This window comes from Capra hircus, chromosome 19, assembly GCF_001704415.2.
Source record: "Capra hircus breed San Clemente chromosome 19, ASM170441v1, whole genome shotgun sequence".
Lineage (NCBI taxonomy): Eukaryota > Metazoa > Chordata > Mammalia > Artiodactyla > Bovidae > Capra > Capra hircus.
Genome location: NC_030826.1, coordinates 36,931,504 through 36,959,401, shown reverse-complemented (window position 1 = coordinate 36,959,401; position 27,898 = coordinate 36,931,504). Strand labels below are relative to the sequence as shown.

Here is a 27,898-nt window from a genome sequence, read left to right as displayed (position 1 = left end):
AGTGATAAAGAACCCACCTGCCAATGCAGGAGACTAAGAGACACAGGTTTGATTCTTGGGTCAGGGAAGATCCCCTGGAGGGGGGCATGGCAACCCACTCCAGTATCTGCCTGGAGAATCCCATGGACAGAGAAGCCTGATGGGCTATAGTCCATGGGGTCACAAAAAGTCAGATGCAACTGAAACTACTTAGCATGCATGCATGGATGACCTAGATCACTGGACCCATAAACATTTCACTGATGTGGCAGGCCCTGGAATTTTAAGAATAATTTTCCACTCTCTAGAGCACGCGTGTCTTAGCAAAGCCTACAAAATACTTGCCACTTCTTGGCCCTGTAGTCTGATTAATAATGTCATCAATGTAGTGTATCAGTGTGATGCTTTTCAGGATGTCCAGTCATGTCCCTTTGGACTATATTATATCAGAGGCAGGAGAGAGGACACAGATGGAGGGTAGGGGGAATAAGGCTATAAAATATACTTTTATCCATCTAGAGTGAATGTAAATTTTTTTCTGCTTCTCTTTGACTGGCATAGCCACTCACTAGGTCAATGGCCATAAACCATGTATTAACCACTTGAGGCTGTATTAATTATCTTTAGCAAAGATACCAAGTCTGGCACAGCAGTTTCAATGGAGCTACCATTTGTTGAGTTTGCAGTGAAGCCGGTTTTAATCCCTGAAGCCCAGTCTGTTTTTTGCAAAGGCCAGACTGGTGAATTTAGCGAGGATGTAATGGAGATTGTCATTCCTGCCACGTTCTATTAATCATCTCTGTAGCTCTTTGCAGATCAGCTACCCTGCCCCCCAGATTTGACACGGCCACTCATTATAATTGAATCCACCTTGCCTCTGATGTTTAAGTGCTACCATCTGCCTCCATTATGTAAGGATCCTAGCCTCCCCATTGCTATTGGGAAGCCTAGTTCTGTACCATCAGCTCTGGTCAGCAGAGGACAGACACATGGAGCTTCTCAGCCATGGTCTCCCTCTCACCAGAGATTTCTAATTCCTCTGGTAAAAGGCATGAGCTCCAGGTCCTCCTGTGGAATACAGTTATCTGTTGAATTTTCTAGCTCTTCATTGTATGTTCCACTCAAGCATGCCTACTTCTTTGAGCCTCCCATAGCAATTTCAGCTTATCTGCTTCTCTCGGTGTAGGCCATTTTCTCTCCGCATTTCCAACAGCCATCCTAGCAGCGGTATATTAGCACCATCTCCTGCGGAAGCTTTGCTGGGGTGCATTTTCAGAATGCTCCCATTTCAAGAAACTGTCATCTAGTCAACCTTACACCACTCTCTAGCTCTTGATCTTGATCATAATACTGTCCTGGCTCCTGTCAGTACACGCTGGCTAGGTCCTACAACTTCAGAATATAGAGTCTGAATCAGTCAGAGTCCAATCAGGAGTCAGAAACCACACTGTAATTTGGACATGGAAACTTTGACATGTAGAATAGTGAAGTACAATAGGGAATTGGAATGATAAATGATTGGCTAGTAAAAAAACAAAGAGACCTGAGAAGAGTATAAAGCAGCAAACATAAGGAACAGCCACTTCCCTTAATGTTGGGATGGAGCAGTCAGGAAGAGGCCAGCCTGGGGCTGAGATCCAGATCTTGTTTAGAGGATATAGTCATGACTCTCAGGATGGCAGAGAAGTCTCTGTGGTGCTGAGCAGGTGGAGCAGGAAATTGGCCCTGCAGACTCACCAAATGCGTCCTCTGGGCTGCCTGGCTCAGCCCACTATGAAACTTTCTGATGGGAGTGCTGGGAAAGGCTGCTGGCCGCTGGGTGCTGCTGACTGTCCTGCACCAGAACTGGACATGGAAGCTGCCCATGCTGCAGAAGCTGGGAGCTGGAGAAGCTGCAGGAACCGGCCAGGAGTGGCACACGAGAACTAGGAAGGAAAGCCCCTTGCTCCTGCAAAGGGTCTCCATGGCCCTCTACTGCTGAAGCTTAGCATCATGCCAGCTGGCAAAGAAGAAACATTTAAAGGGCTCAGATCCATTCCTACAGAGCAGGCAGTGAAGGGTTTTTCTGGAACTAAGAGGCAAAAATTGACAACGGGCACAAGTCTTTTCTTCCTTTGGCAAGGCCAGCATTTCCCTGGCTAGGTTATGTTGTGACTTGATCCTAGTTATTGGTCTGGTAGCCAGGAGGAGAGACGGGGTAGACCCAGAGAGATGTGCATTACAGCAAGGCAGAGGTCTCTACATCCTTTTGAAGCAAGAGGGGGATATTAGTTTCTTCCAGAAAGGGGTGAACTGTTTCTGCAGTGCTCGAGGTTCAGGGAGACCTGGGATTCCTTGGCCCAGATGTCCCCATTACATCTCTTCCCAACCAGACCCCTGGACTTGTTATAGTAGGCAATGGATGAGAATGCAATGGATGAGAATTCAACTTTATCTGGAATTCTGCTACTCTTACATTTAAAAACTGGACCTCATCTTCAGCTTTTCTGCTTTCTGACTGCAGAAGATGAGGATTTGTCCTTATATGTTGCCAAGGCAGTTAGTTTTCTATTGCTGTGTAACAAAAGACCACAAAGAGTTACTTTAAAAAAACATCCACTTAGTATCAGGCAGTTATGTGGTTTAGGAGTCTGGGCAGACTGGACTAGGTTCTGTTCAGGGTGTCATGTCAGCTGTGCCATAGTACATAACATAAATACGGGGGTAGAATCTCATCATATTAATAGGTTCCAAGGATTAGGGCATAGAATCTTGAGAGGCCATTTTTAGAATTCTGCCTCCTATAGTCTATCTTGTGGTCCCCAAAGATTCACATTCCTCCTAAATGCCAAATATACTCAACCCCTTCCAAAGCTCCCAAGGGTCTCATCCTATTACAGCATCAATTCAAAGTCCAAAATCTAATCTAAATATCATCATCTCAAAAGTACAAAGTTTTATCATCTAAATCAAGCGCAGATGAATCTACTGAGTGTAACCCACTAAGTATAGCTCCTGGGCACAATTCTCCATCTACTGACCCGTGAAACTAAAGAAATAACAGGTTCTGGTTCAAAAAGCAGGAAATGTCATCAGTCCAAAGCAGTCATTAAATCTAATCAAGCAAGCTCTTAGATTTCAAGGCTTGGGACAACTGGCTCTTGACTGTGCCCTTGGGGCTCTTGGATCCCCTATTCTTCATTTTTTATCTGCATGAAAGATAGCACATGTTTTCAGCTGAGATGTTTTATCAACCTGCTTCTTGCCAGTGAAATTTGGGGGACCCAAAAACCTTCTTTCATTTTCCACTCTCTTTCCCTGTGGGTATAAAATTCTCAAGAACCTTGTGGGCTTTGCATTGACTGCACAGGGATTAACCAAACATCTAATGAGACAAAAGTCTCTCCTACACATCTTTCCGGAATAATCCCTTCTCTACATTTGGCTTCTGCTGAGATGGCTAAGGAACAATAACCCCTAAGCTTCCTCAGGACCCCTGGTTTGCTTGAGATTGATGACAGTGACAGAGACTGAACTGTGTCCTCCCAAAATTCATCCTTGAAATGCTACCTCCCATTAGAATGTGATTTTATCTGGAAATAGGGTTACTGCTGAGGTAATTCGTTAAGATGAGGTCGATCTGGAATAGGTGGACCCTTAATCCAATATGACTGGTATCCTTATAAAAAGGGGAAATACACACACACACACACACACACACACACACAAATGCAATGAGAAGATGGAAGCAGATATCAGGATGATACTTCTACAAGCCATGGAACTCCAGATTGCCAGCAACCTCCAAGAAGCTAGAGAGAGGCATGGAACACACGGTCAGTCTTCAGAAGGAGCCAACCCTGCTGACACCTCAATCTCAGGAATTGTGAGACAATACATAATTGTTCTTTAAGCTACCAAGTTTGTGGTACTTCACTGTGGCACCCCAGCAAACTAGTACAACCCCTGATCTCTGGTTGACTGGCTCATGGATCTTTCTGAAGTTTCAGCAAAAGGTTTTACAGCCACATACCAGGGCTTTTCTTTAGGCCAGTTTTTGGCAGCCATTTGGCTTCCCTGGTGGCTCAGATGGTAAAGAATCTGCCTGCAATGTGGGAGACCTGGGTTCCATCCCTGGGTTGGGAAGATGCCCTGGAGAAGGGAAAGTTTACCCACTCCAGTATTCTGGCCTGGAGAATTCCATGGACTGTACAGTCCATGGGGTCCCAAAGAGTCGGACACGACTGAGCAGCTTTCACTTTCACTTTCTGAATTTTACTATCTTTCACAATCTAGATAGGCCGAGAATTTCCCAAATCATTGTCTACGTTCCCTTTCAACAATTCTTCCCTTAATTTCTTTCTCTCCTCTTGTATTTTACTAGCATTAGCAAAAAGAAACCAGGCTTTGCCTAGAGAATTTCGGCTATGTATCTACATTCCTTGCTTGTAAGTTCTGTTTTCCACATAACTGCCAGACACAATTCTGCTAAGTTTTTTGCCACTACATAACAAGAATTATCCTTTCTCCAGTTCCAATAACATATTCCTCACTTCTGTCTGTGTCCTGTCAGCGTCTTGTTTCTATTAATGATTTGTTCATGCAGATTGAGGCTTTCTCTAAGGCAGTTTAGGACTTCTAAATTTTCCTCATGTTCTTTTGACCTGCAGCATCTTGAATGTACATATTTCTACTAAGAGTCAGTTCAAGGCAATCTAGGTCTTTTCTGTCATGTCCCTCAAGATTCTCCTGGCCTCCACCCACTGCCCAGTTCCAAAGCCATTTCTACCTTTTTAGGTATTTGTTTTGGTACCCTGCTTCCAGGTGCCACGTTTTAACCTTCTATTGCTGAATATCACAAATTGGGGGGGAGGGGTGCTTAAAACAACACAAGGCCCTTGGGTTTCACACTTGTCTTCAGGTGGTCATTAAGCACCCTCAGCCATTCATTATCTTACTCCAGTGTGTCAATGGCAGTCACCAGTAGCCATCAGATTCCACTGTCTTTAGAGTTAGTATTATTCCGCCTCTCAACAGCCTGTGCCGTCAACACCACACCCCTCAACCCTCATGCCCAGTGCTTCCCTTCTGCAGGGTCACCGCTGGTGACAGTTTGAACAGTTATCCCACCCATCACTAGTGATCGTGTCTTCATTACCAGCTGCCCAGCAAGGGTCTAAAATCCCAGTTTTGACTCTGCTTCTCTGAGCCAATCCTAGTACCAACTGTATTAGGTCAGGTCCCGATAAAACTTGGAAAGTCTTCAAGGAAGGAGGACTGGACAGAGGTCAAGTTGGGCAGAGTTGAACTGCGATGCATTCACTGCAAAGCCCTCAGCTGATCTCACAGGAGGTCAGGAGAGGGCAGCTCTTTAAAACTGGGCCCCCTGAGGCAGTAAGTCTGGGTCTTCATACCTCTGCACTAACCAGTCACTGGGAGTGGGCTGCCCTTGGGGAAGGGAGGAGGTGTGGCTTTGGGGGAGGTGGCTGTCTCCAGCTGAGAGCAGTCCTGGAGAGGCTCAGAAGCTGAGGCGCAAAGGCTGCGGAGTGGCTGGGAGAACGAGTGCCTGGACCCGGAAGCGGCGGCAGCGGGGTCGGGGAGGGGCAGGGGCTGCTTGGGGGGTGCAATTTGGAAAAGCACACCACAGTATCTACTGCAGTTATTGTTTCCTGTATCTGCTTTTATGTAACATTTATACTTTGTATTAATTCTTTATTGTTGCACAAATTACCCCCAAACTTAAAACAACAAACCTTATCGTTTCATCGTTTGTTGGTCATGAATCTGAGCTCAGCCTAGACAGGTGTCTCTGACTCAGGATCACCAAGTTACTGGCCTGGGCTAAGTCAATTCCAGACTGTACTGTGCTGGACAGCCCGCCTCCAAGCTCACTGATGTGGCTGTTGGCAGGCCTCAGAAGATCACTTCCAAGTTCATTCACGTGGTTGCTGGCATGCTTCCGTTCCTGGGCAAGTCATCCATAGGCTGCCTTAAATGTTTTCATGACAGAGCAGCTGGTGATTAAAGAGGGAGAGACCACGACCAGGAGTCTTTTTTCTTTGCTCCCAAGTCTTCTTGTAACTAATCTTGGAAGTGAAGCTGCACCACTTCTGTCATATTCAATTCCTTAGAAGCAAGTTTCTGAATCCAGCCCAACTGAAGGGGAGAGGATTGCATGGGGTGCAAATATCAGGAGGTGGGGGTCATTGGGGCCACCTGTCACAAATGCTACCTGGCAAACACTGAGCTGAGCATTTTACCTGCCTGGTTTTGTTTAATCCTCACAGTGAACTCAAGGGAGCTGCTATTAGTATCTTCCTTTGCAGATGTGGAAATAGGCAGAGTGGTTAGATAACTTGCTCAAAGCCATACAAGTGACTGTTAGAGGAGAGAAAAAAAGAGTCCAGTTTTGCAGACACACACAAGTCTATGTGTTTCTATTTCTTATACTGTCTCCATTAATAACATCTCAGGAAAGTCAAAATTGTTGCAAAGATCAAAGCTAGAATGGGGGCAACCAGCTTTAGGTGCAGGGGCTGGGAGTGAGAGGTACCAATCAGAGGGGTCTAAACCCAGGCAATTCCTAACTCAGGAAGCTCAGGAAAAAGGCTGGGGACACAGAAGGCAGGCCAGAAGTCTGGGTAGAGGGGAATTTTGAACTGGTTATGTTCTTGATGAAATCAGCTGTGGACATGAGGAAAGCCCTCCTTCCTTTGCAAGTGTGCAGTTGCTGAGTAGGGACTAAAAATAGAAGTAGCAGGGTTACAAGCGAGCTACAACTATCACTTAGTCATGCCCCTCAAAGTTCTTGCATAATGGACTGTGCAAAGTTATAAGCTTTTAATTGTTAGACTTAAGTTTTAACTGTTAGACTTAAACCTTAGGGCTTTTCCAAGTTATCTTATTGCTGTGTAACCAACCACCCCGAATCTTAGTGGTTTCTAACAAAAATAATTTCTAGTGATTCTCTGAGTTGACTGGGCAGTTATTCTGCTGGCATCACCTGGGCTCTTAAGCAGGCGTTTAGTTGGAGTGTTGGCTGATCTGAAGGGTCTGTGATGCCCTCACCCACAGGCCGGGAATCTTGACAGGGACACCTGGGATGTGTGTTTCCAGCAGTTCTTGTCAGTCAGTGGTTTCACGTGAGTTACCTCAGTCATGTCCCAAGAGAACAAAGGCGGCTGTTGCACTAGGCTCCAGAACCACATCACTTCCTCACGTTCTATTGCTCAAAGAAGTCATGAGACCAGCCCAGGTTCAAGGTAGTTGAGAATGGCCACTAAGTTCCCAGTGGGAGCTTAATGGAGAGAGGGGTAAGGCCAAGACTACAAAAGGGTATGGACACAGGAGGCATGGCTCATGAAGGATCACCATTTACCATGGAGACCTTGACACTGCAATAAAGTAGTTCTAGCTGCCTTGGTACAGGCAGCAGGTTACAGGCCCCACAAGATAGGACTGCAGTGTGCCCAAGATTGACCTGTCTTCACTGCAGGGCACTGGAATAAACGATGGCTAATCTGTGCCAGGAGCTTCAGAGTCTGCACCCGATCAGAAATAGAAACATGTAAGACTTAAGATGTTGGAAGACCCAGTTAAAATAACCAGATTCTACATGAAATTGAATTCAGGCTGCTGTTGGGATAAAATAATACCCATACACATATACCCTGCTTTAGAAAGATTCTTCAAACTGCAGGCAGAACTTAGTGGGACTTAACATTAATTTTGTAGTTCAAGGTCAGCATTTAAAAAATAAAAAATTTCAAAATGGATATTTTTCTTGAATTTTTAATTCACTTATACAAACAAACTCATCAATATATATATTGGATAGCCAACTAATGAGAAAATACACTTCTTACTATGGGCCACAGCCAAAGTGTGAAAGCCACTGATTTAGTATATGCTGGGGTCAGAGGCTATCTACTTTATATTCATGAAAAAAGTGTGTTAACATCAGTATTTAGTCAGAGTTACAAAATGATAGAAAATTAGAATGTCAGTTCTATGATTTGGGGAGTTATGTTCCATTCTAAAAGGTTTTAAACAAAAGGAACCTTGAACAAAGTTTCTCCTTTCTATGTGCTTAACTCCCTCAGTGGAATTCTTAATCTGAATGAAACAGGGTGCATCCTGAGCTGAAAGGCTCCTGGCAGAAAATGGTTGCTCCTCCAGTGGCTACAGTAACAGCTCATGTGTTGGAGAATTATTTACTTGCTTGTTGTCGGGTTTCCTCCACTGGAACACAGGCGCCATGAGAGCAGAGACTATCTTGTTTATGGTGGAACCCCCAGTGGGCAGATCAGTGCCCAGTATGTGTTGAGCACTCCATAAACATTTGCGGAGCAGACAGATGAGTGCATGAATGAATGGGGAAGGGAGCCTCATCCAAGTACCACATTTTATAATCATTGCTTTTCACTGAATGTGCTTTGTAAGCGCTTTCCATCTGGCTTCTTTTTCTTCAGACTGATTCAGAACCCAATCATGATCCTTTCTTCAAACACTGTTTTCTAGGATAGGTTCAGAGTAGTGTTACTGAAACCAATCAGCCCTGAGCCAGGCAGCAGAGAAAAGAGAGAACTAATCATTCTAACTTTGGCCAGCAGCTGTGAAAACATGCTACCTTTCATACAGAGGTCAGCAGGATTTGTGGGCTGGACAGCGTGTTATGAAGACTGTCAACTGAGGATAAGGAAGAAATGAAGTGAAGAAAGACACGCAATGGATATGGCTACTTTTTTTTTTTTTTTTTTTACTGTGAACATTAGCATTAAATTGGTTACCGTACACATCCAAAGGCCCAGCATCTTGGAAATATCATGAAATGGCACATCTTGTACCAGAGTCTCACAAGAATAAAATAGACAATGCTACATCAAGTGGTTAAAAATACACAAAAAAGTAGTTTTAACAGTCTATAAATTTTTATACTTAAAATCATGATTGAGTTGAAATAAAAAAAGTGCATTTCAATTGCTAAAAAAATAATATTGGTATAGTTAACACAAGGGGGGGAATCAGTACATTGAGGGATCTGACAGGATGCTGGAATACAGAGGACTCCGGGAAGCTGGGCACATTTGGAGATGCGGGAGGGAAGTGTGGTTCCCCCTCACCATGGTTCCCTGGGGCCGAGCAGCTCTCCCTCCCCAGTGTCTTTCCCATCTTACGAGATCCTGTCCCATTACCTGTCACCTCCCCAACTGAAGACTCCTCTAAACTTCTTTGCATCATGAGAGGTACCTGCCCTACATGAGTCCAACTTGACCTTCAACTGTACCCTCACAGAGGTAGGAGAGGGACACTGCCCTCTTCTGGACTTGACACAAGTACCCCAGCCACATGGCCTTAATCCTTATGACCTAGCAGGCAGAACAGGGACCAAGCAGCTTCTGTTTCGTCAAACTCCTTTGGACAAATGTTCAACATTCAACAACAAGCTCTGTAAACCTAACGCTGAACAATTCCTGGCAAGCAAACTGGATTTTTTCTTTAAGAAATGAGGGAAAGTGCAAGTGATTTCAGTACTGTCAGGGAAAACAAAAATAAAGACAAACAAGTTACACCTGGCCCCGTTATCTGAAGCGATCACAGCTTCAGTTTTTTTTTTTTTTCTTTTCATCAAATGTAGTTACAAGCAGACGCCTCTGTCTACCTATATCGCTCAGGATCAGATTTGGCTGGGGAAGAAGGGCCAGGCAGACACCTGTTTGGAAGGCCATTTCAGGTGCAAATGCCTCCCAGTTCTACAGGCTAAATAGGGTCTGGGGTTTCCTCTTGGTTGATAACTGACCTGCATCTTGTGAGGAAGACGCCACTATAAGCACAAACCAACCTTGTGATCAGAGAGCTGATGAGGATTAGGAACCCGAAGACAAATAACTGACACACGGGGAACGTGAGCTGAACTCTAACTGGGCGGAGTGGATGCCATAGCAGACCTCCCACAGGTCAGGATGAAGAGCTGACCCCAATGACTTGCTCTCTGCTGTAATGGACATGTGCTTGGAGCAGAGAAGGTAAGAAGCATTTCCTCATTCATACTCCAGTTATCCCTGCCGCTCTTCTTCTTCTCAGAGACATGATGGCCCTGCACCGGTGGTGGGATTTGGGAGGAAGAAGTAAGGAGGGTGGCCTTCCTGCTTTGCATTTAGCACATGACAGATCCCTCAAGGGAAGGTTCTGGCTTTCAGTTCAGATGCCTGACCCACAAGGACACCTGACCCACACATCAACCTTTGTTTCCATAAGGCTGAGCACTTGTAATATGGGGAAATGTCTTAAAAACCAAGATCTGAAAACAAATGTTGAGCCAAGAAAGAGTATTCTGTAAGAGACTTAAAAGTGGGATGTTTCTTTAGAAGGTGAGAATAAAGAAGCTGAAGTATTTTGTTGCTCCCTTGTGGACAAAGCCAGTACTGCTGGTGGAGCAGAATCACACTGCCCATGTCAAGAAAAGAGGAAAAGGCGTACTCAAAACTTGCAGAAGATTGAGAATTCCTCTGAGGCTGCATATGTATGGCTGGGGATACAACTCTAGCAGGAAACACCAAAATTATGCCACATTCTTTCCTTTTCACTTTTGGAAAAAGTCTCAGGAGCTGAATGATCAAGCATAGAAAAGGTATTTCCAGGTCAGGTTAGAGATTCTAAGAGAAAAAAGCATTTCCCCATGAGCTTTCAAATGCAGTTAAACATAGCCTCAAGTCTTATGCAGAATGTGAGTTGGAGTCTCTGGCCTTGCAATCACACAGTCCCTTTCCACCCATGACAGGCAGGTAAGAAGGAAGCTGTGTTTGTCAAGGGAGCTGGATATTTAGAAACACCTGGACTCTCTGGCACATCCACTAGAGACAGGCTCTTTGGTTGACCAAACCCAACAACACAAGTACCAGACTTCCTTCTACCTTTGGAAGGAAAACTCAGCTCCTACTCCTTCTTGCCCTGTCCCCCAAATCATTTTCAAGTAATGTGTAACATCCCTGGTCTCACCAGGGAAGCTCAGATAGTGTGAAATTAGAAAGTGGAAGCGACACTTCTCCGGGGCAAAGACCCTCTGATACCTGTGCCAAGTGTCTCATACAGACGTGGACATGAAACAAGCCAACAGCCTGTCTCAGGGATGTGGCTCCTCAGTGTGAGCCCCTCATCACTCCCACTGCCGTACTGCCTGAGAGTCCCAGGAGAAAAGCCAGATATACAAAGCGGTTGCTTTCGGTAGAGTTACTACATAAAAGATGCAAACTTTTAGGTCAATAATGGGGACTACCAAGGCATATTAAAGTAAAAAGATTTAAAACAACAAGAAACTTTTGTTACTTATTTCTGTAGAATCAACTTTTTGCATTTTGTAAACTAGTATTCCCATTCCAAATAGCCACTGAAATCTTCAAATGTCTAGAACATATTCATTATCAAACATAAGCATTCTCACAATTTTGCACTATCCCATCAATAACATACTGTCACCAGATAAAAAGCAGTAAGAATTTATTAACAGCTGCCTTCTTAGACTCCCACTTCATGTGGTTATTAGTTAGTCTTGAAAACCTGAGTATTAGAATTATTAACTTTAAGGAAAGAAACATGACATTTCAAGTCAGAAAGGAAAGATTTTGACTAAGGCCAACATACTCAACAGCCTTCTTTTACTTAAAAAAAAAAAAAAGCGCAATCTAATTTCCTCATTTGAAAGAATTGACTTTGTTTTCAGTTTTGGAGGAGAACTGAAAGGGAGCAAGAGGCCTGTACACAGCACAAACTACAGTGTTGACCGTGAATGGTGAGCCAATGACTAAAATGTTTTTATCAGTAAGGTGCTCATCTCACATGGAGAATACAAGGAAACCTCTTTTTTATTACATCCTTCATATATTACGTATCAACAATATTTTAAAAATTAATTAGATGAGAACAAGCAGAAGAGAAAGTAACTGGAAGTTTTTGAGGGATAGGATAAAAGAGGCAGATCAAAACTCAGTAAGGGACTTCTGATAAACCCAGAGACCAATCTGAAATCAGACTAAAATAAAATGAGTACAACCTTGCAAAATGTTTCTAGGAGAGAGAGAGAGAGCAGGTAGAAAGAGGGCATAGCAAAAGCAGCATTCACGACCCCTTACTCAGAAAGGGGAGGCATTCAGGAAGACTAAGATGAGAAAAAGATGTTCGGAAGAGATACTTAGTGACCTTTACTTTGAAAGGACCATCTAGTTTCTGGTGAAAGAAAAAACACATGAGGAGTAAGATAAGGATAAAATATTTCATCATTTGAGATGTAATACATGAAGAAACAAGATATAAATAAAAATTTAAAGTGTAATCTAAATGGAACAAAACAGAAATGCATAAAAAATTCACATCCAAGGTTTCAGCAAGCTGGTAGAGACAAATCAACTGGAGTATAGGCGAGTTCCAATGATCATGGAGGATGAAATAATCAGAGGTAGGATTCAGATCAGGAAAAGAATGTTCCAGGATGCTGGCTTTTTGAAGGCACTCAAGAACAGAGTGAGAGAGACTGAAGCTGCAGCGAGAGAGATTAGAGAGATGTACACTCACTAACCTGTCATATGAAAATTAAAAACAACTCCAGGAACATTGTGACAATACATATATTATCAAGTTATACACAGGGTCTAACAAGGTAGAAATCCACTTTGTAAGTAGTTTCTGACAACAGTATAGCTTCCACTTAGGGGATAAGGAGGAGAAGTTTGTTTTCTGGATATGCAATTCTGCAAATGATAAATGGTATACTATCTAATTTTTTAAACAAAAGTACTGAGTTACAGCTTCAAAGCTGGGACAATCAAGGAGTGTGATTTTCCTTTGAATATTGCAAAACCTATCCTCTAAGACAAAAAGATCTGATCACAAAGTCTACAAAAAGTCCAGAGAGTATAAAAGTACAGAACTATGAAAGTAGATATCTTGATGGCAACTTTTATGGCTTCTATAGAAAGTCTAGAGAGGATCTCTGGTTCACTTTATCGAGGTAGTGTCCAGGGTTGGAAGGTCATTGTTATTTGTCACAAATTACAGATGACAGAAGCAGGTTAGCTAGGGTGTTGCTAGTACATGGCTAATGACCTTTCATTCCTGAAAAAAAAAAAAAAAAAAAAAAAAGATCTTTTGGGAAATTTCCTATCTTGGTTCAGGCAGAGGAAAATTAAAACCCAATATTTACTTGCTCAATTTTAATAGTCTGAAGAAATCCAAGTGAGTTGATTTTTATAATGGGACATAGTTCATAAAACCCCTAAATGTAATTTATCCCTTTTTCATCAAATACTTCTCATACAGTCTGGAACAGCATCGAAATGTTCATCATGTTGGTCAGCAACATAATAATAAAAGTTATCTCTTCTATACAGTAGCTCAAACAGAAGGATTTCTCTAACTTTAGTTTTTCTTTCTCTCTTTTTCCAAACATTAAAATCCCACCCACCATTCTGTATTTCACTAACTGAAATCTTTAAGATGTGGTAAATACACACACACACACACACACACACGTATCTGCAATGAATTTCTATTTCTGCTTGATTTTCTTAAAATTTAAAATTTCCAGTGAAATAAAAATTAAGCTAAACAAGCATATCCATTCAACAAACATAAAAACTGAAAAAAAAGTCAAGAAATAGAAAATCAAAAGCTTACAAGCATCTCTTCAGAGTATTTTGCCTTTAGAATACAAGGGACAATCAACCATATATAGAGAGTGTATATAGGGGACATTTTAACCACCATGAAAATTTTCTTTCAATCAATGTTGGTTTAAGAAAGATGGTATGATTATGGCAATGTCCATGCTCAGTCATTCATTTAGAACAGAAAATGTAAATGGTAGACTGTAAAAGTATATGTAACTGATTTGTAAAGGCTACTGTGAGCTATGTAGTCAAGTTTTACGTGGAGACTTCCCTGCCTGCTAAAAACAGGAATCAAATCACAAATATACATGGAAAGGAAGCCACATGCTTTAAACTGTTCATCTTATTTTCTTCATTCAAATGTAAAAAGTCTAACTCTGTATAAACCTGCCCCTCTCAATTTGAGAAAGCAACAAGCAGCCTTTCATTTAGGCTAAGGAAGAGTTTATATTTGAATGACAAATCTACACGAGAGAATAGAAAAATGTAAAAAGAAAATTAAAAAGCAATATCAACTCAAGCTGGGAATTGCTAAGTCAGTCTTAATTCTAGCAATGGTACAAGCCTTTGAAGACAGTAAAATTTAAGTCATGAAAAACAGCCTTAATTTGATATCTATATAATGCTGAAATGTGGCCTTTGTTGTCTTTGAAATTTAAGTATAGATAAGGGCTGAGAACTCAAACTCCTCCAGAGTTCTTTTTTTCATAAACAGATAACAAATAGGTAATAATTTCTGAAGAAGTCACAGGGTGCTGTACCTTAGGTGGGAGGGAACACGCCACACAACTTTTATCTTAGTAAAGGATCCCATCAAATTTTTAACCCTGAGTTTGAGTCTTAAGCATGTTAAACCTGATGCACATATGTGTTTAAGGCTTCATCTTGCAGTCCTTCTATTCAGAAACATTGTTATGAATATTCTTAATGCATTTCATTAGGCATATGTAATCTGACACTGGTGAGCAGCCAATATATTCTGAGCAGTTTTCCTGAAGACCACAAACCCCAAATCAGGGAAGGTATACTTAACTAGGGGAAAAATTTGAGCTTCCAGATTGTTCCATAATATATTTCACTAAGAACTGTATTGTGTGACAATGCTGATTTTTAAAAAAAGATAATCCTTATTTTTTGCTTCTATTAAGGGTGGTAGTGATTTTCTGCTTAGTATTGGTTTTCCTACGTAGCAGATATTTTATGGCTATATTCACTTGAATGAAAAAAGAAATAGGACTACCTGGATTTTCCAGTGTGTAATTTATAGTACACCTCATAAAATGGTTGATTCTGTAAGTCTCCAGTTAGAATTCAGAACTGCAGCCCAATACTGTAAATTTATTTAGAATAAAATAAGGTATAACCAATTAATTAAGCTCAATTTACATCTTAAAAATCATTTTAATATTATAAGCTTGGACATGAAAAAATGGTATGTCCACACAAAGGTGTATACCCACAAACTTGTCATGGAATGCCAAGGAAATTGTGGAAGTAAGGGGAGGCAGCCACTAAAGACAGAACAGTCATAAATAAATTAACTTTTCATATTGGTTTGGGTACTCGAGTGTTCAAAGAATGTATACAGACATTTAAAACAGCATTCTTTAGAAGTTACATCCAAAAATAGGGAGAAAAGTATGATACTGAAGATACTTTTCTGCCTCACTCCCAAATTTTCCTATGCTCGCTATAGAAGACAAAGGCAATAATCAGAAAGAAAAAAATCTGGAAGTATTAAACCAGAAAGCTAGCAGAGAATGCAGCATTTTAAAAATAGGGACTTAACCTCAATGGAGAGTTCCAGTTTTTCCTACCACAGAGCTAATAAGCCAGAAAAGTGCTGCAAATATTTCTGCACACTTAATATTAAAAATAAAAATAAATAAAAGTCAGGGTTCTGAGTCACGCAAAGATTTAAAAGCCCGAGGAAAGAAAAATGAAGAAATTTCAAGATTAAAAAAACCGAGGAAGGGAGAGAGAGAGAGAGAAAGTAGACTTCGTGCTGGAACTCAGTTCACTGACATGAAAAATTACAAAACTTTTAGCTATACTGAGTCTGGATGAATGTGATCAGTTAAAAATAATCTGTTAGCCCTTCTGCTCAGCCTTTCCTATAATGAACCCCCAACTGACCATGCTCTTTAGAAGTTGCCCAAACTCTTCCAAATCTGCCCCAAATTAGAGATTGGCTCTTCTTATCGCCAAGAAGACTGCTACCAGGTAATTACTTGCAGAGGACACGGCAGTAAAATGTCACTTTCTTCCCCTCACTGCAATTTTCACTGTGTTGAACAGTCTGATGTTGTGACTATATCCACTGATACAAGAGACATTTTAAAAGTCATAGCCCATTTGTGTTCTTATCCAAATTTCTCAGCCACTATCAGCAACATCATGTTTTGATTTTAATGTACTATTTTATCTTTCCACAATTCTAGAAAAACAAAGCAACCTCAAAATAAGCAGTGTAGCAGGAGACTTCAATCTGTCATCCCACAAAGGTTGAACCTGAACACAGTTCTGAGGGAAGTGAGACGTGACTGAGATGAAACAGCCTCCCCAGCTTCCTCCTCTTGATGGTGAACAGCTTGACTCAGATTTTCAAAACAGGCCAGCTTCAGGTGACTTCCCTGGAAAAGGCTCAACCCCCTGCAAATCATTCCATTTAACACACTAACTGAACCAAACGGAACATGGAGGACAGAGCATGTCCATAAGCCTAACAGACCCCCCAAGTGTTAAGCAGAGATTTTAAAAAACTACCGAGGACTTAGGTCAAGTTCTGAAAGCAAAACCTCATTTTTTGCAGTAACTTGGTCTGGAGACCCTCTGAGATACATCTACTTTCTGAAGCACCTTTGAGTTGTACGGATGTAAGAATAACTTTGAACTATAGAAGTTATATGCATCTTTAAGAATCACATTTTGATGATTATAAAAATTTTTTCTATTTTACAACATAGGTCCAGCTACACTGAAAAAATTACACCGCTTATTGAAATACATTTCATTTTAGAAACAGACTACTAAAGAAGTCTATACAAAAACTCTAAAATAATTTCTGTAGTAAAATAAAGAGTGCATTAGGAGAGCTACACAAAGAAGAAAATTTCTTTCTCTATAATGCTTGATATACTGTGAAACACAGCTAGCTCAACTCTGAAGCCAGCACCAAAAGCTGAAAATAATTTGTTACGATACACAGTGATACAATTAATGCTCTGGATTAATCTCACAGCCTTCCCGATTAGTACAAAGGAAACCAGGCCTGTCCCCTCTTTGAGGAGAAGTCCAGGATATAAAAGCAAGCATACCTCATCAGCTGATATGAAATTATAAAATTCCACAAGTCTGAGTATTTGAAATTTATAAAAGTCACCAGAAAATGCAAGCAAATTGGGCTTTACTTCGGTGGTTCCCTGGTTTAGATGACCGTTCCCTCCGTGAGCTCAAGGTCTTCTTGTTCACTCCCTCGGATGTGCTGATTCACCAAGACAATGACAAAGCTCTCGGTGGAGGCTGAGAGTCTGACAGCTACAGAAAGGCTCACCAACCCCCTCTCTGCAAGCTCACACAGGGGCACGTGACTCGTGGAGAACACCCTTAAGGAGATGGATGTTAGTGATGCTGTGCTGCACTGCTCTTCTCTGCCAGGTGCCGCAGAAACGTGTCCTCACCCTGGCCTCTGTTATTTAAAGGCTCACTCTTAAAGAGAGCTGGAGGTGGGGGGAGGTGAGGGACGGGGGGGATGGGAAGGTGGTGTGGGTGGTGAGGGTGAGCGTGGATGTGAAGGTGCGAGAAGGGGTGGGGGATGGGCCGAGGGGGCAGAGTGCCCACAGGGTTCATACTGACGGGCGGGGCGGGGGTCGTGGGGCTGTTCACCGCAGAAGGAACTGGGGTGGCTGGGGAGGTTGTGAGTGGGACCTGGACAGCAGGCGGCACGTTCACGGGGCTGGTCACCCGGAAGCACTTCTCCTTGTGGGCCTTAAGCATGTTGGAGAAGCGGAACCGCTGGCCGCACACGTCACACGGGTAGGGCTTCTCGCCTGTGTGAGTCCTACGGTGCCTCTTCATGTTGGGGCGGCTGGTGAAGCTTTTGCCACAGATTTCACAGATAAAGGGTTTCTCTCCTGAGATGAACACAGACACAAAGACATGATTAACACACTAGGCGGTAAGTATGTGCTCCAGCTACCCTTCATATTAGATAAGGAGGTTATCACTTCTCTCCCTTACTGCATATTATATTCTGATAGTCATAAAAAAGTCCCCCAAAGTTGGGACTTCACAAAAAACAGCAGACACAACTAAAACTTATATACAACCTACCATCGGGGTTTGGGTAAAAGAAGATTAAAAAAAAAAAAGGCATCTACAAAAGTGATCTTCCACATCCTACCGGAAGAAGTGGTCAGATGGCTTTCCTGTGCTCAAGGGGACCAAGCCCACAGATGAATCTCTGCCTTTAAGCTAGGCCAGCTGATCCGTAAGCAATTTCTGACATTCCAACACAACGTAGGACTTTGCTGAAAATGTCCCGTGGAGTAAATAAGTCTCTGTATGTCTACTCGTTCCTAATCCTTAGCATGTGGCTTACTTTTTGGTATTTGGGGAAATACTGGACTAACTCACCCTACAATATGGATTTCACAATGCAGTGTTTCTCTGCAGGCAGTTTTCCATCACATGGGACTGTCTGCACATCTGAAGAGCACTCAGTGGTCCTGGATCCAGTTTACTAAATGTCCCCAATAAATTCTGACCATCAAAAATGTCCCCATACCATTTCCAAATGCCCATGGGTGTGGGGAGGATTGAAAGGCAGGCTACTGTTCTTGGTGGAGAACCTTTGGGACAGGGAGCCAAAAAGGAAACAAAACCCCATAATTCTAAGTGCACCTAGGGAGGAACTTGGGTTTGGGTTCTAAGGGATTAATTTTTAAGCTTTCCTTTGGACTTACTGCTTATTCTATGCTGTTTGCCTGCTCCTCTCCCCGGGTCATAGGGGAGAAACAAAATGATGTTTGAACATGTGTCTGTGATCACTTCATCCAGAATGCTGTGGTATGGTGTGCAGTACCATGTGCTTCAGTGACCATGTGCTTGCACTTATCAATTCCTTCACCAATGCTCAGTGTATGTAGCTTCTATCTTTACTGTAGCTCCTGCTACAAGAGTTTGCTCTCACTTCAATCATTGCTCCCTTTCTTTCTAATAGATGTCCTTATTCTGTTCAATATAAATAAAAGATACTGCATATTGTTCTCATATGCAGTATTACTTACTATGTTTTAATCACTTAACATCTCATTAACCTTTGGTGATCCCGACAGCCTTATGAGGGAGGTATGTTGTTATCCCTATTTTACTGATGAGGAAATTAAGAAACTTGCTAAAGGCTCTATGGCTAGCGGAGAGGCAGGATTTGAAATTCTGCAGAATGGCTCCAGACACAAAAACCACAGCACTTTATACCTCAATGCTTTGTGCAGTCCTGCACACACAAAGGCATATTATTTTCTTACTGTTTTCCTTCACTTTGAGACTTCTAACCCTTTGGCAAACACCTCTTTATCCATATTGCAGTCTTTACTTCTCTCTGCCTTTGAAAATGGAAATTTCCTGGTGCCCTCCCCTTCAATGGAAGCCAGAATTGCCCTCACTTCCTGAAGACTGAACTGAACCATCAGGACAGACCAGTTTTCTCTGTTACCAGTACTATCTGCTGACTAGAATATTTCTTTTATCTTCCTACCTTGTATTATTCAATCACTGCCACTCTTCACTGTGATTCACATTCATCTTTCTAGATAAATTCTGTACCCATTTGCTTTCCTTCTTTTTAATCCATTTCCTCCAATTAAAAACTTAAAATTCTATATTAAATGGAATTGATCAATTGTGATATACTTATCTAATGGAGAGTGTCATTAAAAACAATATTTTAAAAAGTATAGAAATGTAATTGTTAACATGAAAATCTATATTATCTGTAGTCTATTAAGTAAAACAAGCAAGTTATGAAAATGTATGCATGTGTTATCCACTTTTAATGAAAAATGCATATAGGAAAATATGGAAAAAAAATACAACAAATGTTACAAGTGATTATCTTTAGATAATGGGTTTATGAGTGATGTTTTATTCTCTTTTTTATGCCTATATGTACTTCCTGTTTTCTAAGATAAACATGATTCATTTGTATAATAAAATGTTTTAAAAGCACACCTATTTGATAACATATTAATCCCCTTGACCCTTTCCTCCTTGACTCTCCAGAGTTAATATTCTTCATTCCTAACAGCGATATGGAACCAGAGCCAAAGGACCTAATGTGATTATTAATCTAATACAGGCAAACACTCTCCATTTCACTAATCACTTTGTTGGTTCACTATATGTTTTATTGACTGAAAGTTTATTAAATATATGGACATGTAACTTTCTGTTATGTGTGCAAACCTGGGTCCAATACTGGATTGTTCTAATCATCTCTCATTTGTAGTCTTCCAGGCTATAATGATTTGCCACAGATAGATCAAAAACTATTAGAATTGGTCTACCACAAATCCATGTATTCAAATTTAAATGAGTTCTTTTTACTACTTACTAATCTTTTATCCATTTCTTGAGGTCCTACCAAATTTTCCACATTTGCTGTTCAAGACATAAACCCACACTCTCACCTAACTCTCTCATTATTTATTAGGCCCAATCTTTAACTGTGCTAATGACTGATGATAAAGTTTCCCTGAAACCTCAAGGCAAGATTACAATGAGGGTGAAACAAGGAAAAATAAAAATATAATACTTGAAATCAACCACCTGTACAATGTCCCATTTTAAGGAAATGCTAGTAAATGGGTGGCTGGAGGAGATACTAATATCTAAGTCCATCAAGGTAACTAGAAACACATATATCAATACATCTTATGATGTGACCTGTTACATACAGATAAAGCTAACCTAATTGTAAGAAATAGTATTACAGTGAATCTGAAGATCACACAATATAAATGAAGAGAGAATCTGCAGGGAAGATAAAAAAGAGCAAGAATTTGGCTAGTTAGCTGTCTTCTGCACTGTTCAAAGGAAAAAGTGATCTGGCCAATAAACATAACCACTCTAGTCTGCTTATGAATATCTGTGAGCAGCATCAGAAATCTGTATATCTATATATCTGGCCTACCATAAGATTACAATCCTTCACCTGGATTACTGCAACAGCCATCTGACTGGTTTCAGCTTATGTATTCTTGCTCCCCACCCTCCAATCAATCCACTCTTTACACTGTGTAGCCAGAGTGAACTTTCAGACAGTTGTGTCACACTCTGCTTAAAACCATTTAAGGACTTCCAACTGTCCTTAGAAAAAAGCTCAAACTTTTCTACATGGCTTATCCTGTGATCCAATACTTGCTTATTGCTCTCAGGTATCATGTCTTATCATATTCCCTGCCTCCTCTCCCCCCCTAATTCATCAAATTCTAGCCAATTTCATTTAGTTGTACTTACTATGCTCTCACTACCAAACCACTGTTAGGCCGTGATTGTCTATCACCCTAAGCTGACAATAAGGTCTGTGAACCTAGGGACTATTTTAGCCTTGTTCATTACAGTAACCCCACTGAGTAGATTCTTAACATCAATAAATATTAGTTAATTCTAAGACATGCATCCCCCCCCCCAATATTGACATCTGTGAAACTGATCTATACCATAACAATCGATGGCATTTCATTCTTTAATTTGCAGCATTTTCTTAGTGATATATAAACTTAGCTTTGTCATGGAACTGATGACTTCTTGAATTCAATGAAGGTTGGGACTCACCATTAAGATCATTCGATTACCTTCCTCGCCTATAATTTCCTGTCCCTGACAATCTTGTGATTATAATTTAGCAACGAATATAAATTTTATTTTAGGCAAAGAATATTCTGACCAAAGAACGTAAGAGTTCTGAACCACCCATCATTCAGCCTTTTCACTGTAAATTAGCAATTTTATTAAGATATCATCAAGTCTATTTAGCACACACACACACACAGACTACTTAGCACAGATCAATCCCTCTGATCCTGACTGGGTACGCTGACAAATTCTGGAATTTGAGAACCAGCCTCTGGGATGGTGCTTTTTGCCCTCATCATGTCCTGTGTATCCTTCCATTTTATTACTTGCTTCATTAAATTTGTATCAGAATGACTTAAGTATGTGTTTCTGGAGTCAGATTGCCTTGGACAAGTTCTTTACTCTCTAAGCCTCATCTGAAAAATGAAGATAATAATAGGTTACTGTGATAACTTAAAAATTCGAGTATTTGATCAAATTTGACAGTATTTGATACACAGTAAACATTCAGTGCATTTTACTGCCACTACTACTATTGTTATTACCATTACTATCACTGGACTATAAGCTTTTTAAGGGCAAAACCAGGCCTTAATCCATTCTGTATCTCTAGGTACTTAGCACTATGCCTGGTACAAGGAGAATCAGCAATTATTCTATGTTGAACTCACCCCGTGTCCACACCATCCCAGGAAACCCTGCCTGAGGGCTGGTCGCTTCCCTAGATAAGATCTGCCTCACTTCTGTTTAACTGCAAAGAAATAGCCCAATCAATGTCAGTTCCTGCAATGGCCTAATCCCCACCAAAACACACTCTACAAGTGGTTCCAACAAGCCGTAAAAGAGCTGTCTTTTTTCTTCTGTAAAAGCTAACCCTTCTTGGGTCCTCTCCAAGGTACTACTGTCATCCTTATTTAATACTGATACCAGTGGAACCAGAGGCCTACAGGAGTTGCATAATTCAGGTAAGGTCACACTGCTAGTGAGTGGCAGTGCTTTCCCAGTGTGAGCATCATAAACAATATTAAAAGGCAGAGGACAAACCAGGGGGAAGTATTTTAATATTGCTGTTAAACAAGGTCCAGGGGACATAAATATACACAAAGAGCTATTATATAAAGAGCTACCACAAACAATAAGAAAAAGCCAAACACTGCAATGACAGGATGAATACAAATAAGGTATAAGCAATTCAGAAAAGAAAATACACTGATACCAAACAAGTGTACTGAAAGAAATGTTCCATCTTATTTAGCAACTAAGTACAAATTAACACAAAAAGAAACCATTTTTCACCTATTAATTCAACAATTATTTTATTTACATTGGACAGGGTTGGGAAAATGAGTGTTTTCACGCACCACTGCTAAGAGTGTATATGGACAGCTATTTGGCAATACATACCACCAATTCTTAAAAATACACACATCCCTTTGCCCTAATAATCCCATTTCCAGGAATTTATCTAAGAAAATAATCATGGATGTGTTAGCCAGAAAGTTGTTTGTCACAGTACTATTAATACTTATAACAGTAGAAAAATTGGAAAAATCTAAATGTCCAATGGGGAACTGGTAAAGTAAAATGGAGATAATATCCTTAACAGGACTGTGGTAAAGGTTATATTCATTAAATGAGATAATGTATGCAAAGTACTTAAGATAATACTTGGCATATATGTGCATAATAAATGATGGCTATTATTACAACAAATTTATAAGGAGTATTACACAACCATTGAAATGATATTACTGTTAATGACATAATACAGTAAAATAAAAGTAGGTTATAATAGAGCATAAAGACCCAACTTTTGTTTTATTTACTATACATATATGAATATATAAACAGTTTTTGACAATATCTGTATATATATTAAATCACAGCATTTAAAAAATATATATGCTAAAATGTTAACAGTAGTGATCTCTCACTGATAAGATTATAAGCACTGCAATTTTCATATTTTCTAATATACTTTCCTAAGTATGTACTACTACTTTTAATGAGAAGAATAAACATTTAAGTGAATATAGGTGGCTATATTCCTTTAGAAGAAATAGGAAATGTTCAGGTTGCCTATTTGGTCAAAGAAGAATATGTTAAATTTATAAAACTTTGTTTTTATTCAACAAATACATTAATCATGAAATGTACACTTCGGTTTCATACTCTGGACATTTAAGGGCCTGAAAAAAGAAAGAAGGAGAAAGAAGAAAGAGGAAGAAACACAGAAGGAGAAGGGGAGGAGAAAGTCCAGGGAGGAAGAAGCACAGGGAGACAGGCAGGGAAGAGGTGAACACAGAGGCACAGGCTCACAAGGTGGACCTTCCTTCCAGGCTTGCAACAAGCATTAACTGCGAGTCTACTATGTGCCAAGCACTGTTTGTGAGTGTGAAGCAGCTTCTGCCATCAAAAAGACTTATTTTCTGCTGAATAGTTTCCTGCTGAATTAACAAAAAACTGTGCCCTAAAACTGACACAGAACTGAGAATCTATCCAAGAACCACCAGACTTTAAGGGGAGAATCTATTAAATACTCTGATATATACTGCTCTCTGCTTAGGCTTCAAAGTTAGCATTACCTTTTGAAATGCAGTTTACTTAAACTTCTCTCATGACTCTTCCTCTAGCTTATTCCTTAAAATCGGAGGTGCTCTGCTCTGAAGGGGAAAGAAGGCCATCAGGCAGGCATTCTTCCTTGGACTTTAAATATAGAAATGGGAACTACAGAGACCCAGACATGGGCAGAATTTCCTCACCACTCGTAAGCAGGCTAAGCAAGATAATCTCTTGTGGTTCCTTCTAGCTCTGCTACTTTGCAGACTAATAAAACCTAGAATTCTGTGATTAGATTTTATTTAAAAGCTTGAAAAATGTTTCATACTGTTCAGTTGGTGCACAGACATCTAATTCCAGAGCATCAAGATGAGATGGAGATACAATGCCCCAGTGTTTACACTGGGCTATTATTCTAACCAGCTCTCTGAAGGCTGGGTGATCAAATGCCTACAAGACAATTCTATGCTATGAAGCATATACCCCTGAAAACATAAAGCAGTTAAAACATTACTTAACCTCAGTTGATGGTTATGTTCATGAAAAGTAGTGAATTTTGGTAAATCAATTCCAATCAAACTGTAAGAATACTGAGAGGGTATTCTGCTAAAAGCAGTCAATATCCTCCATTTTTTAAAGACCTAGAATCCTTTCCTCAGAAAAATAACATATACACATACACAAAATAAGTTTCATACAATTTCAGGAGATCCTGTGCCCCAAATAAAGAGTCCATCACCTTGAAGGAACTCACAGTTAAAAGGCACTAACAATACTTTTTGAAATAAATAAATTGATATAAAAGCTTAATTTTTCTATATTATAAGTTTGTATTGTTCAATATCAGATTTATGTAAAGTGGCATTTGCACTTAGGATGCAGGCTTGTGGTTTAGAATTTTAAGCAAACGGACTCACAGGTGATCATCAGTAAGCGCCCGAGACACATCTGTACCCTTCTCAAGAATTCCTTACCAGTGTGTGTTTTCATGTGCTCGTCGAAGTACTGCTTCATGTTGAAGTCCTTGCCGCACCACTGGCACATGAACTGTTTGTGCCCGATGTGGATGCTCATGTGGGAACGGAGCTGGTACTTGTACTGAAACCTTTCGTCACAGTTCTGCATTGGACACAGTGGAGACTTTTGAATGCCCGGCATAGCAGCTTTACCTGCGCCCACCCTATATAGTCTGAGATTAGGTTTATTTTTCACACTCAAAACAGAACCTGCTTGTGTCAACTGTTTGGCTCTGCTGTATTTCCCAGCTGAGTTATTAATAAAAGGGAACATTTCTTAAATAATTATCATTGAAGTATATCCAACTTCTCTGAATGAGTGAGAAAAGTAAAATAATTTACCACGTGTTAGTCCCACCTTTAACCTAATCTAAGAAAGTCAACACTGTGTTAAAAATGACTGCTCTTTACCCAGCAGTGAGCTAACAACACACAGCGCTCAGCACGTGGGTCTGATGGTTCTGTGGAAATGCAGCCTGTGCCTTGCACAAGGCACGCCTCTCTTCCACTGCTCACCACGCATACACACACAAGCCAGCCCCCACAGCTGGGCCTGGGGGCCAGCCCAGGCTCACCTCACATCTGAAGGGCTTCTCTCCAGAGTGCTGCAAGGAGTGCACCTTGAGTGACATACTGCGTTTGAATGACTTCCCACAGGTTTCACAGGTAAACGGCATATCTTTTGTGTGTGCTGCAACAGAGAATGGGCTTATACTCAAAATCAGGTCACCAAAAGGGTCAAACTGGAAAAGAGACATGTTCTACTGTACGGACATCTTAATTTACTACCCTCTAATCTGTGAGGCTGTAACAGCAAAGTTGAAAGAATAACAATGGTGAAAAGAAACCTGGGTGTGGAAGACTCTACCATCCAATCTGGTGATGCTTACTGAAGACATGTTGCATTTGGTTTCAACAAGTCAAAACTGATTCAAATAAGGCAGTGTCTCATATGCTGCCCAATTCGAAGCATAAAACACACCAAAGAACAAGGGAAAATTATAGGTGTTAGAGAAAAGCAACTTACCAACCATATGTTTCCGTACATGAGCCATGGTATAGAATTTCTTCTCACAAATTTCACAGGAAAATTTCTTTTCTGCATATCCATGGACAATCTTGATATGTTCATGAAGGGACCAGAGTTTCTTGAACGATTTATTACAGGAAACACACTGAGCAGGATAAACAGAAATAATCTTTACTTATAGGGGTTTCCAGAAAGCCTCACCTGTGGACCAGCAGCTGAAATTGGCCAAGCTGAATGGGTTGCAGTATCTTAGTTCCCTCAACCAAGGACTGAACCCAGGACACAGCGTAAAAGTGCAGAGTCCTAAGCATCGGACTGCCAGGGAAGTCTCAAGAAGTGGGTGTTTTAGATTTGTGGCACAGACCAGAACCCAAACAAATGCTATTCTTTCATGAAGTCCAGATTTCAAAACCAACATCTTTATGTCCCATTTCCTAAGATGAATTTTTTGAGACACTTTGGGAGTATGAAAACAATGGCAAAAAGTAAGACAAAAAGAAATACAAAGTTCCACTAATATCAAAGAATTGACTGCTTTTATCAAATTAGTATTGTACCTTTGAAAAGAACCTTCAAGTTTTGTAGTTTTTTTTTTAAATATGGATTACTGTAAGCAGCTGTTTCCTACACATGGGTTACTATGTAGTTAATATGTGTTTACCAGAGGATACAAACTCATTTTAAACTAACATAAAAGCAAGATAAAACAAAGCATACGTGAATGGTTATAGATCTATGGAAGAATAACAGTATTTTTGTAGCTTAGCGAACATATTCAGTCTTCATTAATACAAACTACTGAGATTTTACTATATTTTCCTAATTTTCTCTATTAAACATTTCCCTCTGGCAGAATTTAACATAACCCCTCAGCTGCTGGTATCCTCCCTTTTCCTGAGGAGCTCAGATCCAGATCTCGCACAGGCATTTGTAGGAGACACAGGCAATCCACCTACTGCCCTGTATTATGCATCATTACTAGTCTAGGATATCATAATGTATCAAAATAAAATACTTCTGTTTAAAAACAGTATTAGGAAGTTCTAGGTAACCATCAGCCTCTGTAATACATAAGGGAAAAAGTTGTTACTTGCTGCAAAATTTAATAAAGATCTCTGAACACACTGTCACTTCAGGAAATGAGGACCAAGAAGAGTCACAGAGATAAGCCTCTGGCTGGATACTGCTGGAGGAAAGGACAGACAAACCCTATAAGCCATTCATTCTGTAGAGCACAGCTTTAATTTTTACTTATTAGGTCATCAGGATTAGAAATGCAAAAAGAGTTCATTCAGCAGAATCTACAAAACTTAAATGATAAGTTTAAATGAAATTACAGTAAGGAACAGTGAATACAGTCACACAAAAAAAGGATTTATTAAATGTTTTCTTTTCTGCATTTCTCCTTGTTGTTTAGTCGCTAAGCTGTATCTGACTCTTTGGGACCCCATGGACTGCAGCCTGCCAGGCTCCTCTGTCCACGGGATTTCCCAGTCAAGACTGGCGTGGGCTGCCATTTCCTCCTCTAAAGGATCTTCCTGACCCAGGGACTGAACCCGCATCTCCTGCATGGGCATGCCAATTTTTAACCAGGAGAGCTACCAAGAAAGCCCCTTCTGTACGTAGTGAAGCAAAGTTAAAAGAAAAAAAAACCCAAAAAACAAGTATACAAAGACACAAAGATCAAGAGACACCTTTTCAGCAATGGATCATTACAGAACTAAGTCTGACCCCTAGGGTGCAGCACAGCATCGCACTTCTCTGGCCTGAACTGCTGCAACCAACTGAGAACCAAGTCCTGGCACCAGTAGTTACTG

The 27,898-nt window shown here is 40.6% G+C and overlaps 1 protein-coding gene across 4 annotated transcripts in view; it reads right to left on the bottom strand.

Moving 5' to 3' along the window:
* ZNF652 (zinc finger protein 652) overlaps positions 8,691-27,898 on the bottom strand; it is a 66,015-nt gene continuing 46,807 nt past the window's right edge. For all 4 annotated transcript variants that reach the window (XM_018064918.1, XM_018064915.1, XM_018064917.1 and 1 more), the window contains 4 exons: positions 26,079-26,226; positions 25,627-25,742; positions 25,010-25,154; positions 8,691-17,752 (listed from right to left, as the gene is read on the bottom strand). In XM_018064918.1, coding sequence (XP_017920407.1) covers positions 17,241-17,752; positions 25,010-25,154; positions 25,627-25,742; positions 26,079-26,226 — 921 coding nt within the window. In that variant the 3' untranslated portion in view covers positions 8,691-17,240. The remainder of the gene's footprint in view (positions 17,753-25,009; positions 25,155-25,626; positions 25,743-26,078; positions 26,227-27,898) is intronic.